At 42.5% G+C, this 17,500-nt stretch overlaps 2 protein-coding genes across 2 annotated transcripts in view; one reads left to right on the top strand and one right to left on the bottom strand.

Annotated features, from left to right (window-relative positions):
• The window catches only part of cstpp1 (centriolar satellite-associated tubulin polyglutamylase complex regulator 1), a 3,913-nt gene extending 2,357 nt beyond the window's left edge, over positions 1–1,556 (top strand). Inside the window, exons 6-9 of the mRNA XM_069139975.1 lie at positions 6–213; positions 339–448; positions 837–900; positions 1,033–1,556. Of these exons, the coding sequence (XP_068996076.1) occupies positions 6–213; positions 339–448; positions 837–900; positions 1,033–1,201 (551 nt within the window). The 3' untranslated portion in view covers positions 1,202–1,556. The remainder of the gene's footprint in view (positions 1–5; positions 214–338; positions 449–836; positions 901–1,032) is intronic.
• A 1,397-nt stretch (positions 1,557–2,953) lies between these two features.
• The window catches only part of LOC138192529 (C-Jun-amino-terminal kinase-interacting protein 1-like), a 19,044-nt gene continuing 4,497 nt past the window's right edge, over positions 2,954–17,500 (bottom strand). The window contains exons 2-12 of the mRNA XM_069139973.1: positions 13,046–13,121; positions 10,963–11,613; positions 10,061–10,612; positions 9,081–9,338; positions 8,300–8,375; positions 8,020–8,186; positions 7,832–7,935; positions 7,413–7,523; positions 7,109–7,179; positions 6,934–7,032; positions 2,954–6,853 (exon numbers count right to left, since the gene is read on the bottom strand). Coding sequence (XP_068996074.1) covers positions 6,781–6,853; positions 6,934–7,032; positions 7,109–7,179; positions 7,413–7,523; positions 7,832–7,935; positions 8,020–8,186; positions 8,300–8,375; positions 9,081–9,338; positions 10,061–10,612; positions 10,963–11,613; positions 13,046–13,121 — 2,238 coding nt within the window. The 3' untranslated portion in view covers positions 2,954–6,780. The remainder of the gene's footprint in view (positions 6,854–6,933; positions 7,033–7,108; positions 7,180–7,412; positions 7,524–7,831; positions 7,936–8,019; positions 8,187–8,299; positions 8,376–9,080; positions 9,339–10,060; positions 10,613–10,962; positions 11,614–13,045; positions 13,122–17,500) is intronic.

Below are 17,500 nucleotides of genomic sequence, written 5' to 3'. Positions count from 1 at the left end.
TGCAGAGTTCCTGGACAGCGTGCTGGTGATCTACCAGGATCTGTTGGCAGGAAAGAGTCCCAACACGGTCATCGTCCCCACGTCCACCTCCATAGAACAGCTCCCCTCTGTGGCCGCAGAGGAGAACGACAAGGAGGAGAACCAGCAGGACGGGGTGGAGCCGTCCACTCTGGCTGAGTGTATCGACGCCCTGTGTGACCGGTTCAAACACAGGTAGACAGTCCTCAGGTTCAAACACAGGTAGACAGTCCTCACAGTGTGTTTATATATATGTGTGTGTGTGTGTGTGTGTGTGTGTGTGTGTGTGTGTGTGTGTGTGTGTGTGTGTGTGTGTGCAGTCATCCCTCCAGGTCGTGTATGAGGGAGATCCTGGAACAGACTGACAAGGTTTCTTACTACAGTTTCCTCATGAGTTTGTCTAAAGACGAGAGCATCAACCAGACTGTCGGTGGGTTCCACGTCCTTCTACTGCTACTACTACTACTACTACTACTAGTACTACTACTACTACTACTTCTACTGCTACTACTACTACTACTACTACTAGTACTACTACTACTACTACTTCTACTGCTACTACTACTACTAGTACTACTACTAGTACTATTGCTACTACTACTACTACTACTTCTACTGCTACTACTACTACTAGTACTACTACTAGTACTATTGCTACTACTACTACTACTAGTACTACTGCTACTACTACTAGTACTACTACTCCTAGTACTACTTCTACGACTACTAGTAATAGGACTAGTACTAGTACTACTACTAGTATTTCTATTGGTTTTCTATCACAGCTGTAAAACCCTGAACCTTGTTTGTTGCTGCAGGAGCGTTACCCAGTAAAGCTGAGCTGCTCATTGACCCTGAGATGGACCAAGAACTGGACAAACTGTGAGGACACACACACACACACACACACACACACACACACACACACACACACACACACACACACACACACACACCATCTCCCATGAATCATGGCTGTGACGTCGGTATGTTGGTGCTGAACTGTTCCTTCAGGATCGCTCAGATCTCGGTGAGTCCGAGCAGCAACAGCAGCGGCAGCGCGGTGGGGGGGCTGAAGGAGGTGCAGAGGAAGGCCTCCCCCAGGAGGAACATCCACCACCGGAGGAGGATGGAGGTGGAGAGTGACGGCTCCACCGAGGAGACCGACTCCTCTGAGAACTGACCTCTGACCTCCAACCGCCCGCTGACGTGTCTCCGTCCGTCTTAAAGGACCGTTTGTCCCGTCTGGTCGGCGACTTGCTGTAATTATTCCTTATTCCTAATGTTAGCTTTTTAAGGCTAATGTTAGCGTATCTAAGCTAATGTCAGTTTGTTCAAGCTGCCTGACCTTTAGTGAACTCTGACCTTGTGACCTCCCTGTGGTGGGTGTGCTGCTGCTGTCTAAAGAACATTAACACTGAGTATTAGCGCCCCGATGTTTTGTGCTCATGTATTTGTTATGTTTATGACCTTTTATGACGTAATATGAGTTGAGCCTTCTCAAACTGTGATCAATAAAAATGTGATTTCTCTCCGTTTATTGTAGTTTAGATGTTTTATTGTTTTTTTTTAAAGGCGCGTCGACAAATGTTAAAGATTCGATTTATACATTCTAAAGTAGAAATCAACAGTTGAAATAAAAAGTGGGCGAAACAAACACTTGGTTTTTAAACTGAGAGTTTTGTAGCCTCTACTGGCAAAATAAATAAATACAGGTGAACCTTATTAACAAATGACAGGTTGATTTATTATAAAGAGGGTGAAGACCATCAAACTGTCAATCATCTCCAGAACTGAGCTGTCTCACTGCACACGTCAATCTGCGACCGCCATGACACGTTAACTGAAGAAATGACCCACATTTTATGCTCAAACACCCGGTCGTCAGAAAAACATTCAACAAATTCAGTATATACATAAAACCCGCCAACCTGCAGCTCTCCATCACCATGACAACCACATCATTCTCATTCAAACAAAGAGTTTGTTTGGCTCCCGGAGGAGGAAACAATCACAGGACACACCTGATCTCCATGAACCTCCTGAGAGGTGACCGCTCACCACCGTGGTTGGTCAAATTGTGGCCAATCAAAATCAATCTTCAAGCTTTCCTTTTTTTCATAAAGATTATTGTGACGGCTTGCTCAGGTGACTCTAAAGCCCGGATCAGACTTCATTTGTCTGTCACCATGGTAACTATGTCAGTTTAACCACAGTGAAAAACATAAATTGTCATATTTTGTTAAAAGCTTATGAATAAAAAGTTTTTGTGTTTCCAGCAAACTGGATCAAACTGACCTGAATATTTCCAGTTCAACAGCCTGAAGAAAATGTTTTATTATCCACGTCTACATCAGTAATAGTTCTCGTGTAGCTCGCTGCAGACGTAGTTAAAGAGATGCTTGACTACTACCATGCTTGACTCCGCCCCCCGCTGCTGATCAGAGGACCTACCTATTAAAAGTTTATTAATATTAAACAGACCACACGTCCAAATCGCACCATATTCACCAGTGCACACCTTCAGGTGCCCAACAAGACACCCACCGAGTTTGAAGCAGACCGGACCAACGGCTGTCGAGATGTGCGAGCAACAAACAAACAAACAAACAAACATGTACATACAGACAGAGATTCTCTGAATTATATATTGTAAAATTAAATCAGATCCAATTTAAAATGAATACAGAAGAGCAGGACATCATATCAATATGATATCGATTCACATGTTGGATGTTGTAAAATGGTAATTTGGTGTTCACTGATTTAACCAGTCGCCCCATCACACTGAAACGGTTGTGAACATCAAAAAAATAACTGATAAATAAACCTTTAAAACTGGGAACAAAAGATCGTTACACCCGCCGTGATTCGTGTTTCACCGACACGACAGCAGTTGAGAAGTTTATTTTTACTGAAGAACATGTTTTCCAGATGCAGTTATAAACGTGATTTATTGACAAGAACGACCACCATCAGTATCAATCTGTGCATCTTCTCTTCATTTTACAACATTGATATCATGCGGTGTTACACCCAGGTTTCATACAATAATAACTCCTATACAAACATACATACAGTATCTATACAGGATATATCTATATGGATGAGTTATGTACAGCAGATCCCCGCGGTGGTAGAATCACAGAAGTGGAGTACATAGAAAGGACACTTTCTGGTGGAGCGACTCGCCGAGGAGCGCCTACGACGGGTGCCGAGGGACATGGAGGACAGGGACAAGATCGATATCGCATGACATCGTCAATAAAGTGTCGGACACAGTCGGGTTCAACGAGCATGGTTGGTGTCATCGATGGTGTCCGTGTTTGATCGGGTGGTCGTAGAGTCATCAGCTCTTGGAGACGACCTTCGGTGTTGTCCGGACGCAACTGGACTCGCTTGAGGTTCTTAAAGCTGTGATTGGTTGGAGACCAATTTGTAGTTTGCTTTCAAGAACCTCAAGTGATTCCAGCTGCCTTCGGATGACACTGAAGTTTGTCTCTAAGAATTTATGGCTCTCGAATCAGCTGATTGGACACAGAAATGATTGATCACTACCAAACGGTTTGTTAAGCCCGACTCTGTCCGACAGTTTATTAAACGCATGTTACATCATCTTAGACTGGAATAATAAAGACATCAATAATTTACTTCGTGTCATGAATTCTGAGACAGAGTTTAGTTCATGAAACACGATGCGGTCGACAGTACGAGGATTCTCTTCAGTACCGACCACACACACCAGCTGACACAGGCTATCTCCATGGCAACCATCGTAGGCGCACAGAGTCGTAATCCAACGGCCAGACTGCTCGCCTGAATGAGACCGGCTCTCGTTTCTACTTCGATTCTGTGATCGGAGACATCTGAGTCAACAGTTAGTACGGAGGACAGTCATCATCACGACACCAGAAAACGAGTCAAATAAAAAGTAGGCACTGATTCTCAAACACAAAACATGTCGGGCTTCTCTTCCATTCTGCTCAAATCTGTTCAATTAATAGAGATTAACACATTCTGGATCTTAAAGCTGCAGTAACGTTTATTTGGCCACATGGGGGCAGCAGAACAAGCAGTCACGTAAATGTGTTTTTAGGTCTGGTTTGGTCTCCACCATCTCCAGAGAAAATCCTCACTGGTCAGCTGCTAAACGCTCGATATCCACTGAGTCTGCCTACTGTTGGTGTCGTTTGCATGCAGGGAGGTCCTCTCAGAGGTAGCGGTACTGTTTGGTCTTAATTCTCCATTCTGGGTTCTAGTTGACAAACGAACCCACATTTCCACCGATGGGCGGCATCAACTGTTTCAGCTTTTCTATTTTACTGTAGCGGATCAAAGTTCCACGTGATAGTTCTGGATAAATCTACTAATTTCTACATTATGAATTGGTGGAAATGTGGGTCGGTTCACTGGGTGCCACCTGGTTCCTGGTTCCGCTTTCAGAACCAGAACTGTCCTGGTAGAACCGCAAAAACAAAGAACTATAACCAAACACTCCGGTTCCCGTCAACGATGTATGAATCCAGTCGTTCCAGAGCGGAAACCTTGTAAAGTAAATGAAGTAAACAAGTAGTAAATAACAAAGTATGCATCTACCCTGTGTGCCACGAGCTCGACTCAACTCGACTCGCTTCTGGGATCGTTTTCCACTAAAGATAGGCGGCGGCGTTACTATAGCGATGCCACATGAAACCGTCTTCACGGAATTTTCTAAATTACCTTTTACGTCTTTAATAGACCATTTTCACAGAAAAAAAACCCTGCTAATAAAGTTCAGAGTGGGCTTCATCTCTCTCCTCAGGACTTCAGTGGTGTGAGCACAACACAACACACTGCTGGAGGTGGAGAAGCAGACAGCCTCTTTGGGGAGATGCATCCTGGAGTTAAATCCTTTGGACCAGATTGAGTCAGCGGCTCCACAACTGTGAAGCTGTGAAGCTCCTACAGATCAGAGACACTTTGGAAAACTTTGAAGTGTAATAAGTGTTTCTGTCTCCGTCTAAATAACTGCAGCTCATCGAAGAAGCTTCTCTTTACTGACTCCAACTTTGGTTCGTAGATTTGAGCAGGCGATGGAGAAGAAGCCTCGGCTGAAGGTGACGTGGACACGGTGGGACACGACTGCACAGTGAACCGCCCCCCCGCTCCATCGCACACACACACACACACACACACACACACACTCACACACACACACACACACACACACACACACACACACACACACACACACACACACACTCACACACACACACACACACACACACACACACACACACACACACTCGAATTGCACGGCGTCGTCCGGGCCTCGTTATTGATCACAGAGTTAAAAGTAAAAGTCGGTCGCTGCCCGACCGGAGGAAACTCTCCGACCGACGGGTTCTCGGTCGCAGCCACGTTTGGAAGAAAAAAGGAAAGCAGCAAAAAGAGAAATGAGGCGGCTTCACAGCAACTCCAAAGGTCAACATGTGTAGATTGTCAAGTCTGGGGGTTTGAAAATACACAATTATACTATATATATTTTTTTTTATTTTATTTTTTTTTTTTTAAACATTAATCTGTCCTCGTCTGTGCAAAGAAACAAGCAGGTCCGGTTCGTTTTACCGCCTTCAAACTTCACGAGAAGTTAAACTTCGTTACTGTCGAGTTCGAAGCTCCGTTAAAACCAGAAGATCCTTTTCATAAACATGCAGCTTTACTTTTTCTGTTATACGTCCTTCAACCTGCGAGAGAACTGAAGCTCAGGCTGCACGTCTCTTTGAACTATCTGGGACTGAAACAAATTCATTTTGGTTAAAAAGGTTGAATGCAGTTTGGAGACGCTCTTCATCGATAAATAAATCTGCAGCTCCGTCTTGCTGCTCTTCCAACTTTAAATTCATGCAGTTTCATTTCAAAATGTGTAAGTTTCCTTTCAGCCGTCACACTTCTACACTGAAGTTCGTGGTTAAAGATTCAGAATTTTTTATAAATGCACTGACTGTGGAGGGCTTAAAAAAGACACGAGGTAAAAACACAAGTGTGTAAACTGGAACTCAAGCTGCAGATAAACTTCAGTATTTCACAGATTCCTTTATTTTCCTGGTAATTTCCTGCAAACTCTCTTCATAATGTAATAAAAATTAGCTGTAAATTAAAGGATATTTTCAAGAAAATCCCGCAGAGTTCGGTGCTAATTATGAGGGAATTACCGAAGAGTTGCAGTTATTAAATAAGTAATTCCCTTTTAATTTACAGCTTAATATCAGATCATCTTTAAGAAATTTAGAGGAAAGTTTACAGGAAATTTGCTGTAAAATACAGGATCTGTAATATAAACAGTTTTTACTTATTTTATTGGCTAACCAGGTATTTTATAAACTGTTAAACTAACTTCCTGTTCCCCACCTGCAGGGGATGTCTTCAAACTCTCAATAAAAAGGCAGCAAATCCTCTAATTTTAGAAACTGGAAGCATTTAAAGTGTTTTTGAACTGAAGGCTGTATCTACGTCTCGTGACATGAAAGTTATTTTCTGCGTCGATATTGTATATTTCTCGTATATTTGTGTGGGCGTTCGTGTTGTCTGGAACACGTCAGGTGACCGTTTTCGTCCTCAGGTGTTGATATTGTGACGGAGGAAGGAGAAGTTCGCTGAATCACCGGCTGCAGCTCATGCAGGTACTCTGACGAAGAAGATATATCGGTGGTCCAGTGTGTGTGTAAGACCAGGCTTACATAGTGAGTGTTGGGGTCATCGTGAGGAGGACGAGGGGAGGCGTTACTCGATGAAGATGTCTTCGGTGGGACAGGAGTAGCCGATGTGCTCCTTGTAATACTGCTGGAACGCCCTCCTGTGGACGGGCAGAGAATAAATACATGAACCGGAGCGGAGGTTTAGATTTAGTGCCGACCCCTCTCCTCCAGGTCTTACCCCACAGACTCGGCCAGAGGATGTAACGTCGTCTCCGACATCAGCACGTGGCAGGCGAAGCGCTGCTGGTCGGGGTGTTTGGTGATGAAACCGAAATACCTGCAGAGCAACGACAGTTTAGGAAGAAACACCAGACAGAGAATTTTATTCATAGGATCCTCTGTGATGAACTCACTTGCTGTGTTTAGGATGACAGCCGCAGAACGAGATGTTCTTCAGCTGGAAGAAGTGGAAACACTGCTCGCCCTGTCGGAGACACGCAGACGAGGAGACGTGAACCAAACAAGCAATTAAACATCTTTGATTCAGGAAAATCAGCTCATGATCAAATATTAAAAGGAAGAAAAAAAATCTAAAAGTAAATAATCCCTTTTTAATTTGAACTCTGGGAGAAATCCTCCACAGAGAAGTTCACCATCACTTCCTCTGAGCAGCCTGCAGTGACCGCTGACTGCCACCGTGAGGCGCTGGAGACGTACCCGGTGAGCGGAGTGACACTCGTCCTGCACGCGGATCTTCACACCTTTCACGCTGACCTCCAGCAGGCAGGCGGACGGAGGCTGAGCGGCCGCACGCCTGTTACACGCTACCTGTGGACACACACACACACACACACACACACACACACACACACACACACACACACACACACACACACACACACACACACACACAACAACCAAACAGGAAGTCAGTCAACTCACCTTTGATTTACCAGAAATCAGTGAACTTTTCAGAATAAAAGACTTGAGATCAGTAAGAAGTGAAACACACTAAAGATTTGTAAATAATTCTTAATTTAAACACATTTTTTAAGATAATAAAGGGTCCAGATGTTTCAGCTTCAGAACCGGACCAGACAAAAACCACTGGCTGAGCAGCATCTTGGTTTCTGTACCTTCTGCATTGCGGCACACAGCACGTCGTTGCCTCTGTGCATGGGCACCTGAACCGAGCCCAGGAACCGGACCAGGAACTGCTCCATGCAGCCGTCTTTCTGGACTGAGACGAACCGACAGAGACTCGTTAACTTCCTGTCCTGACGCTGGACGTCTGTTTTTGACCCTCTGGTCTGCGGCGGTGTACCTTGGCTGGCGTCTTTGGGCACCTTGACGGCGTAGAAGGCGGGGAAGATGCCAGTGGCTCCGGTCCTCATGTTGTAGCCGTGACACCACAGGTCCTCGGACTGGTTCAGCAGCAGCACCGGGTCGTCCGTCTCCAGGTACAACTCATCGGCATGACGAGGCACAAACCTGAGAGAAGACACCACGTCAGAATCACATGTTTATGACACAGGTCAGCGTGTGTGTGTGTGTGTGTGTGTGTGTGTGTGTGTGTGTGTGTGTGTGTGTGTGTGTGTGCTGACCTGTACACAGCTCTGTGGCTCTGCTGCCGCTCCACACCATCCAGAACACAGGAGAACATGCCGAACGAGCCGGCACCTGAAGACACAAACAATGTCACAATCAACAGCTCAAAGTTCGTCATCATTGGTTCATGAACGTTATGAATCCTCCAGTTCAGATTCTCTCCGTCACCATTTTACTAATTCGGAGCGGTTTGGAGCAGGAAGTGACCATATTTGGACGAGGTGGGGGAGGAGCCAGAGGTGGATCTGACCGATCTGATCGGAAACCTGACGATACTACGTCCCGCCCACCGATAGCTGTAACCTGACTGGACCACAGGCCTGTCAATCAAACAGACACGCCCCCAAAAACAGGTCTTCTTGAATCTTCTTTTCTAATGAATGAGGGATTATTTTCAGATGGACCTCCAGAAAACTAATAAGAAGGAGTGACTTTAGCTAACAACACCGAGATAACTGATGGACACATTTTATTCACTTTGGATTTGATGAGAGAAGTTGAATGGGAGTCTATGGAGCCGGAGGCTTTTTGGAGCCGACCTCTAGTGGCACTCGCTGGTATTGCAGCTGAAGACACTTCTGGATCAGAACCATTTTACAGACCTGAAGCTACGAACACTTTTGTAAACAGTCTGAGGTTGTGACCGACAAAATTACGACAGCATTACCATATCATATTTCCTGTCTGATAGTCTGAGACGTGTCCCAGGAGTCTGAATATTAACCTGCTTGGACTATTTGATTTGATTTAAACTGAATATTTAGAGAACATATTCACCGGTGGCGCTGTATGGGCTGCTGCTGTTGGCGAACAGATTGAGGAACTTCCTGCTTCTGGGAGCCCCGCCCCTTCCTCCGTTGGACTCCTCCTCCTCTGAAGTTGTGGTTGACATCACCTTGGACTGCTTGCAGGTCCTTGCCACCACTTCCCTTCTCCTCTTCACCTCCTCCTCCCTCCTCCTCTTCATGTCCTCCTCCCTCTTCTTCTTGGCTTCCTCCTCCTCCTTCCTTCTCTTTTCCTCCTCTTTTCTCCTCTCTTAGGCAGAAAACAAAGAAAAAGATCAAACTGAGAGAAGACAGAAACAAACAGGAAGTATCAGTTTAATTTGAGCTTCACAGTTTTATCTGGTCTGAGGGGTTCCACAAGGCGGAGTATTGGGTCCTCTATTTGTTCCTCTTTATTCTCCAACTTAATCACACGATACAGAGGCTTCATACCTTTATCTGTTTATATGCAGATAACACTCAGCTCTATATACAAAGAGAAAAACCTTTCTTAAGATCATTTAAACCTGAGAATGTTTTATAAACAACTTTCTTTGTGCTTAAAATTCAAAGCCAAAAGTAGATTAGTTTCTTTTGTCCTGGACAAAATATGATGATTAAGTAGTTTTTATTTTCCATTTAATGGTTCAATAAACCATTAAAATATTCCTGTTGGGGTTGTAACAAAAACATATTTTCAATTTTGATTAAACTCCAATTTATTTTCACAATTAATCAGTTTGTCTGAAATGTGTCATAAAATAGAGAAATGTCTGATATAGTTTCCAACATCCAAACAGGAAGTCTTCAGATGTCTTATTTTGTCCAACCAGCAGTTTAGTATCATATTTGACAAAGAAAAACATTAAATCTGGCATAAATTTAACATAACTGAATCAAACTGTGGATCGATTATCTAAAAGTGTAATGGTTGTTTCATTTTTCGTGTGTTCACGTTCTTTCCTGCTGTTAAACATGGATCTCGGTCGTTACCCTGCTTCTTTGCTTCATCGCTCTTCTTCCTCTCCTCCTCGTACTCGTGGTCTTCGTCCTCGTTGGCGGACTGATAGACGGTCTCTGCGTCGCTGTCCTCGTTGTGCTCGTTGTAGCCGTGCAGGCAGTCCTTGAGGTTGACCAGCTCCAGCTGAGCGTGTTCGTCCACCACCAGAGTGTATTTAACCGAGTCGTAACTCAACCCCGCGGCAGATTCGCTCTTCGGTACCGTCCGAGCAGCCACAGAGTCCACCGCACGGTTCCCTTCCTCCGCCTCTGACTTGGTACGGTCCGACTCTGTTCGGTCCTCACCTGTGAGGCAGTGGGTCGAACCGTTCTGCAGGTTGTGGCAGGGCGTCGGGTCGCCCTCCCCGTCTTCCTCGCTGATGTCAGGGTTGCTTCGGTGGGACAGGGAGGGATGCAGGGGCCCCGGAGGAGGCCCCGGAGGAGGCCCCTCCGTGTCTGAGCTGAGGGACATCCTGTTGGACCCTCCCTCGCTGCTGGACCGGGACAGGATCGGCGGGTTGTCCTGGGTCCTGTCGTGGTTCTGGCCTAAGAACACAAAATATGAAGCGTAATTATCCAACTGTTTCCAAACTGTCTTGAAACTGATAAAACAGATTACTGATCTCAAAGCTGCTCAAACGAAGACGGATGAAGTCCACACAAACATTTCTGCACCTTCAATTCAATTCAGTAATCCTTTTTTTTCCCTGGGGTTTGACTGGCTGCCTGTTGAAAACACTTCTTTAAGTCATCATTTTGAAATAGATTTTTCTTGTCTTGTTGATGTTTTGAATTATTGTACTTTATCTTGCAGTGGACTCCAGGAATATGAGGGATGTCAGTCTCTGTGGTGACGTCAGTCTGCGGTAAATAATATGTTTAAGATACTTCCTTACCTTGGTCTTCGGTCTTGTCCTGGTTCCTTGGTGCTACAGGTGTGCGTGGGACCACCATGGCGGGCAGGTAAACCTCCTGGTTGGACAGTATATTGTTTGTTTTGATGCCCCCTCCTTTGTTGCCTCCTTTAGCGACCACTTTTCCTCTCCCATCGGCCGGCCGGCCTTTCGGTCCGTTGGCTTCTCTCGGCCTCTGATGTCCATTCTTGTCTTTGTCCTTCGTCTTGGACTCTTCACACAGTCGACCTCCTCTCCTGTCCGTGACTCCGTCCTTCCCTCTGAGGTCCCCCAGGTTCCTCTCTTTCATCGCTGTGGCTCCTCGTCCTCCTCCTCGTCCTCCTCCTCGTCCTCCTCCTCGTCCTCCTGCTCCTGCTCTCCGTTGGCTCCTCGGGGTGCTGAAGGTCTGTGTTTGCGTGGCCCCGGACGCCGGTCGTTCTCGTGGTCGAGCTCGTGCGGCGGTGGCGGCGGCGGCGGCCTGACTGTTGGCTCTGGCGTTGGAGGCGTTGGAGCCGTTGGAGGCGTTGGAGCCGTTGGAGGCGTTGGAGCCGTTGGAGCTGTTGGCCGTGGGCGGCTTCGGTGCCGGCCGACGCTGCGTGCCGTGCCGGACTTTGTCCTCTGCTTTTGGTTGGACATCGGGTGATGTTAGATCACCTTAAGACGCACAAACAAAGGCTTCAGATTATGTGTTGGGCAACCAGATGTACGGTGTACAGACGGATTATCACAGGAGCCGGCAGTAAGCACTTTATCCTGGATAAGAGTTACAGCAGGAGGAAAAACACATGACTGCTTTCAATTCCTTCTTGAAGATCTGTGGTCCTGTTATATCATGAATCCCACATCAACGTTAATCCAAAACCCACTGAGGTTATTAAAATAGGAAATAGTTTAAAAACAACCACAATGAACAAATGAAAACATTAATGGCATCACAAAAACAAAAACAAGTTCTGAGATGAATTAAAAGCTGATTTTGTACAAAAAAACGATTTCAGAATTATTTAAACAGTAGCAGGAAGAAAAACATGTTGGATATGAGGAGTTCTCTGAGTCATTGTAAGACTTTAATAACTATAACTATAACTATAACTGAGGATAAGTGAGGTGATCTTATCTTCATCCCAGCTGAGAGCAGTATCTTAAAGCTTTTGGACCCATTTCTTGTCGGTGATGTGATTAGTGTCCACAGACTGGATCTAAAGAACCACATCACAGTTCTCCTCCAGAGAAGCCTAAATGTCCCCCTTGTGGCCGATTGGAGTTTTGGTCATAAGCCCCGCCCCCTCCATGTAAGCAGATGGGACAAGCATCAAACTATAAATTCAAAGTACACCTTCATTAAATGTTTCCAAAATCATTTTATTATCATGTTGATGTCTGATGAAGTGTTCATTTTTTTCTGATAAGTTTGCCATTGACCAGTTATTTGATGCTATAAAAAGTGTGTATGTGGACATGATTGACAGATGTGATTGACAGCTGCTCTGAATACAGTAGTGATGGAGGCAGCTGCAAACTTCTCTTCAGTAATCTAAGAAAAGAAAGTTGAATGGAGCGATCAGCTGTGTTCACAGACGAAAGTTTTCAGAAGTGTTCCTGAGCCTATGCAGTGATTTCCACTCCAGAATGACAGCCACGATTTTAGCTTTGACTTTGTTATTTACATACAGTTTGTGGTCCACACCTGTGTTGTGTGTCTGTACCTGTGTTGTGTGTCTGTACCTGTGTTGTGTGTCTGTACCTGTGATGTGTGTCTGTACCTGTGTTGTGTGTCTGTACCTGTGTTGTGTGTCTGTACCTGTGTTGCGTGTCTGTACCTGTGTTGTGTGTCTGTACCTGTGTTGCGTGTCTGTACCTGTGTTGTGTGTCTGTACCTGTGTTGTGTGTCTGTACCTGTGTTGTGTGTCTGTACCTGTGATGTGTGTCTGTACCTGTGTTGTGTGTCTGTACCTGTGTTGTGTGTCTGTACCTGTGTTGTGTGTCTGTACCTGTGTTGTGTGTCTGTACCTGTGATGTGTGTCTGTACCTGTGTTGTGTGTCTGTACCTGTGTTGTGTGTCTGTACCTGTGTTGTGTGTCTGTACCTGTGATGTGTGGGGAGGAAGAGCGGGAGTCCTTCCAGCTGTCCTTCTTGCCTAAAGAGTTGTTGTTGATGGAGTCCTGGACAGAATAAATGAGACGAAGCAGCAGCGTGAGAACAACAACTGACACATGACTGGATTATCACACACACACACACACACACACACACACACACACACTGCCGTTTGCAATGATGTCATCGTCCCGTCCAATCCTGTCTCTCTCTGATGACATCACTGCCAGGAAGCGGTAGCAGCATCGACCTGAGTGTGTGACGGTCCGGCCACGCAGAGCGCTGACTCACGCTGGCATCCCATCATGCATCGGCTTTCTCTCTCGCACACCCATCCTGTTGCTATGGTTACACAGTATGTGTGTGTGTGTGAGAATCAGAGCATCCCCGTCTCTGATAACAGGGTTAAAACAGACTTCAGATGTTTCGTCTCTCCTCGACTCGTTTTTATAAACTCTGAGTGACGCGGGCCGACGACTGTTCACATGTTTTATATCTGCTGGCGTGTCAATATCTTCGTTTTGATACCGGTTCATGAACGAGACTTTTTTCATCATCAATTTTTGAAAATCTGTGTTAAGAAAGTTAAAATGACACATTACGCTACAAATCTTTAGTGTTCATGCAGTTTAGAGGGGGAGAGTGAGACTCTGGTTGTTTTCTGTTACTGCAGTGCGACTGAAACAGTAGTTTGAAAAAAATGAAATAAGTCGTTTTCCCGTCAAATTTATTCAAGTTGAAATTGAGTGAGTTTATCTGCGTCGGTATCGAACGTTGGTACCAAATGACAAGACATGTTTTGATAGTAGCGGATATCTATATATCTAAAATATTAAAGTTCATCTGAAACATTAAAGGTTATTTTAAGTTACTGTGTCACTGCACCTACGACCTCCTCACTGACTTTCTATTGGCCGACAGGTCGGTGACTAATCCGCACGGGTTTACCAGCAGTCTGTCATTATTCCCGCCCACACAGCAGACTCCGCCCACTCACAGTGAACCTTTAATGAGTTTGGGACAGATCAATGTGGCCGCCTGTAATGCTGAGTCAACGCTCTGTTAACATCAGAGGAGCCAAAGAGCTGCTGTATTATTTATTTATTGGTGGATGAATTATTTCAAAGTGGTTCCCTTCCTCTTCCTGCTCCTCCTACTCCTCCTCCTCATATTCTTCCTCCTCCTCCTCTTCCTCATCTTTTTCCTCCTCCTTCTCTACCTCTTCCTCATCTTCCTCCTTCTGTTTTGTGTAGTTTTGTGTCTCTTTGTGGTTGTTTTGTGTAGTTTTATGTCTCTGTGGATGTTTTGTGTAGTTTCGTGTCTCTGTGGTTGTTTTGTGTAGTTTCGTGTCTCTCTGTGGTTGTTTTGTGTAGTTTCGTGTCTCTTTGTGGTTGTTTTGTGTAGTTTTATGTCTCTGTGGATGTTTTGTGTAGTTTTGTGTCTCTGTGGTTGTTTTGTGTAGTTTCGTGTCTCTTGTAGTACACGTGTATTCTTTATGAAAAAACCAAACAGCAGAACGTCTCGTTGTCGCCTCCCAGACACACACCAACTTTAGAAGTAACAACTAGCTGATTATGTCTGAGCTGAGAGCGGACGCTGGTCCGTGTCACAGCTTACAGTCGGTAAGTTGTGTTGCCGTGTTGTGCGTCTAATCCGGCTCCTGTGGTGAATCCAGCTGGACAGCAGAGCAGCTCGGAGACACACTGCTGATCATCACAGCAGTCGGACTGATCCATGTTTGTGATCGATACGAGCCGGGTGTGTCTGTGTTTAACATCAATACATGAACATGTGATTACTGGATCACGTCTATATTCATTTACAGGATATCAAATTACAGTTTGGGCGTGATCTCCTTCTATTCAGCATGAACTGCATCCATAGAAATCAATATGTCAATATGTGATATAAATATTAAATATAAACACGACAACGTTTCATTAGCAGCAGGTGGATGTAACTCAAAAATATTAAAGATCACATCAAAATTCTGTTAAAACAGAAACTCCAACTGGAGCAGCGTGTAAACTAGTGACACCTGATGTACCAAGAACAACACAAACCTCGCCGCCATTTAGACACAAAACCAACACTAAAAGACACAAAATGACCACATGAAGACACAAAACGTCCACAAAACATCTGTGAAAGACATAACAGACACCAAACGACACAAAACGAACACATAAAGACACAAAATGCAAAAAACAAAAACAATACGCATGAAAAAACTACAGGCACAAAACAACTTCAAATCTGGACCAGTTCACTGAATATTTTGTGTATTTTATTTGCAGGTGAGTGTTTGACGCGTCGTGTGACGGCCAGTCGATCACATGTGAGGATGTGTTGTGTTCCTCAGCGTGACGGTGCGTCTGTTTGTGTTCATGCAGTGATCAGTGTGTTACAGACAGCAGGTTCCTACGAGACCCATGTGTCCTGTCATCAGCACACATCTGTCACATCTGTACTGAGGACGCGTTCACTGTGAAACACACACACATCTCTGGATGTTGATGCAGGTGAGGCTGAAATGACTCTGCTGATCTGAACTGACCCAGTAAACAGGAAGCAGCTGATTTAAAGGGACAGCATCACTATTATCACATCTATTATCACATCTATTATTGTATCTATTATCACATCTATTATCACATCTATTATTGTATCTATTATCACATCTATTATCACATCTATTATCACATCTATTATTGTATCTATTATCACATCTATTATCACATCTATTATCACGTTTATTATCACATCTATTATCACATCTATTATCACATCTATTATCACATCTATTATCACATCTATTATTGTATCTATTATCATATCTATTATCACATCTATTATCATATCTATTATCACATCTATTATTGTATCTATTATCATATCTATTATCACATCTATTATCATATCTATTATCACATCTATTATCATATTTATTATCACATCTATTATCACATCTACTATTATATCTATTATCATATCTATTATCACATCTATTATCATATCTATTATCACATCTATTATCATATTTATTATCACATCTATTATCACATCTACTATTATATCTATTAGCACATCTATTATCACATCTATTATCACATCTATTATCACATCTACTATTATATTTATTATCATATCTATTATCACATCTATTATCACATCTATTATTGTATCTATTATCATATCTATTATCACATCTATTATCACATCTATTATCATATCTATTATCACATCTATTATCACATCTATTATTGTATCTATTATCATATCTATTATCATATCTATTATCACATCTATTATTGTATCTATTATCATATCTATTGTCATATCTATTATCACATCTATTATTGTATCTATTATCACATTTATTATCGCATCTATTATCATATCTATTATCACATCTATTATCATATCTATTATCACATCTATTATCATATCTATTATCACATCTATTATTGTATCTATTATCATATCTATTATCACATCTATTATCACATCTACTATTATATCTATTAGCACATCTATTATCACATCTATTATCACATCTATTATCACATCTACTATTATATTTATTATCATATCTATTATCACATCTATTATCACATCTATTATTGTATCTATTATCATATCTATTATCACATCTATTATCACATCTATTATCATATCTATTATCACATCTATTATCACATCTATTATTGTATCTATTATCATATCTATTATCATATCTATTATCACATCTATTATTGTATCTATTATCATATCTATTGTCATATCTATTATCACATCTATTATTGTATCTATTATCACATTTATTATCGCATCTATTATCATATCTATTATCACATCTATTATCATATCTATTATCACATCTATTATCATATCTATTATCACATCTATTATTGTATCTATTATCACATCTATTATCACATCTATTAGCACATCTATTATCATATCTATTATCACATCGATTATCACATCTATTATTGTATCTATTATCATATCTATTATCACATATATTATCATATCTATTATCACATCTATTATATCTATTATCACATCTATTATTATATATATTATCATATCTATTATCACATCTATTATCACATCTACTATTATATCTATTATCACATCTATTATCACATCTACTATTATATCTATTATCACATCTATTATCACATCTATTATCACATCTATTATATCTATTATCACATCTATTATTATATATATTATCATATCTATTATCACATCTATTATCACATCTACTATTATATCTATTATCACATCTATTATCACATCTATTAGCACATCTATTATCATATCTACTATTATATCTATTATCATATCTATTATCACATCTATTATCACATCTACTATTATATCTATTATCATGTCTATTATCATATCTATTATCACATCTATTATCACATCTACT

The sequence above is a fragment of the Embiotoca jacksoni genome, unplaced genomic scaffold, assembly GCF_022577435.1.
Source record: "Embiotoca jacksoni isolate LCO1_2020_lvr unplaced genomic scaffold, fEmbJac1.0.p SCAF_89, whole genome shotgun sequence".
Taxonomy (NCBI): Eukaryota; Metazoa; Chordata; class Actinopteri; family Embiotocidae; genus Embiotoca; species Embiotoca jacksoni.
This window is presented reverse-complemented; position numbering and strand designations above follow the sequence as displayed.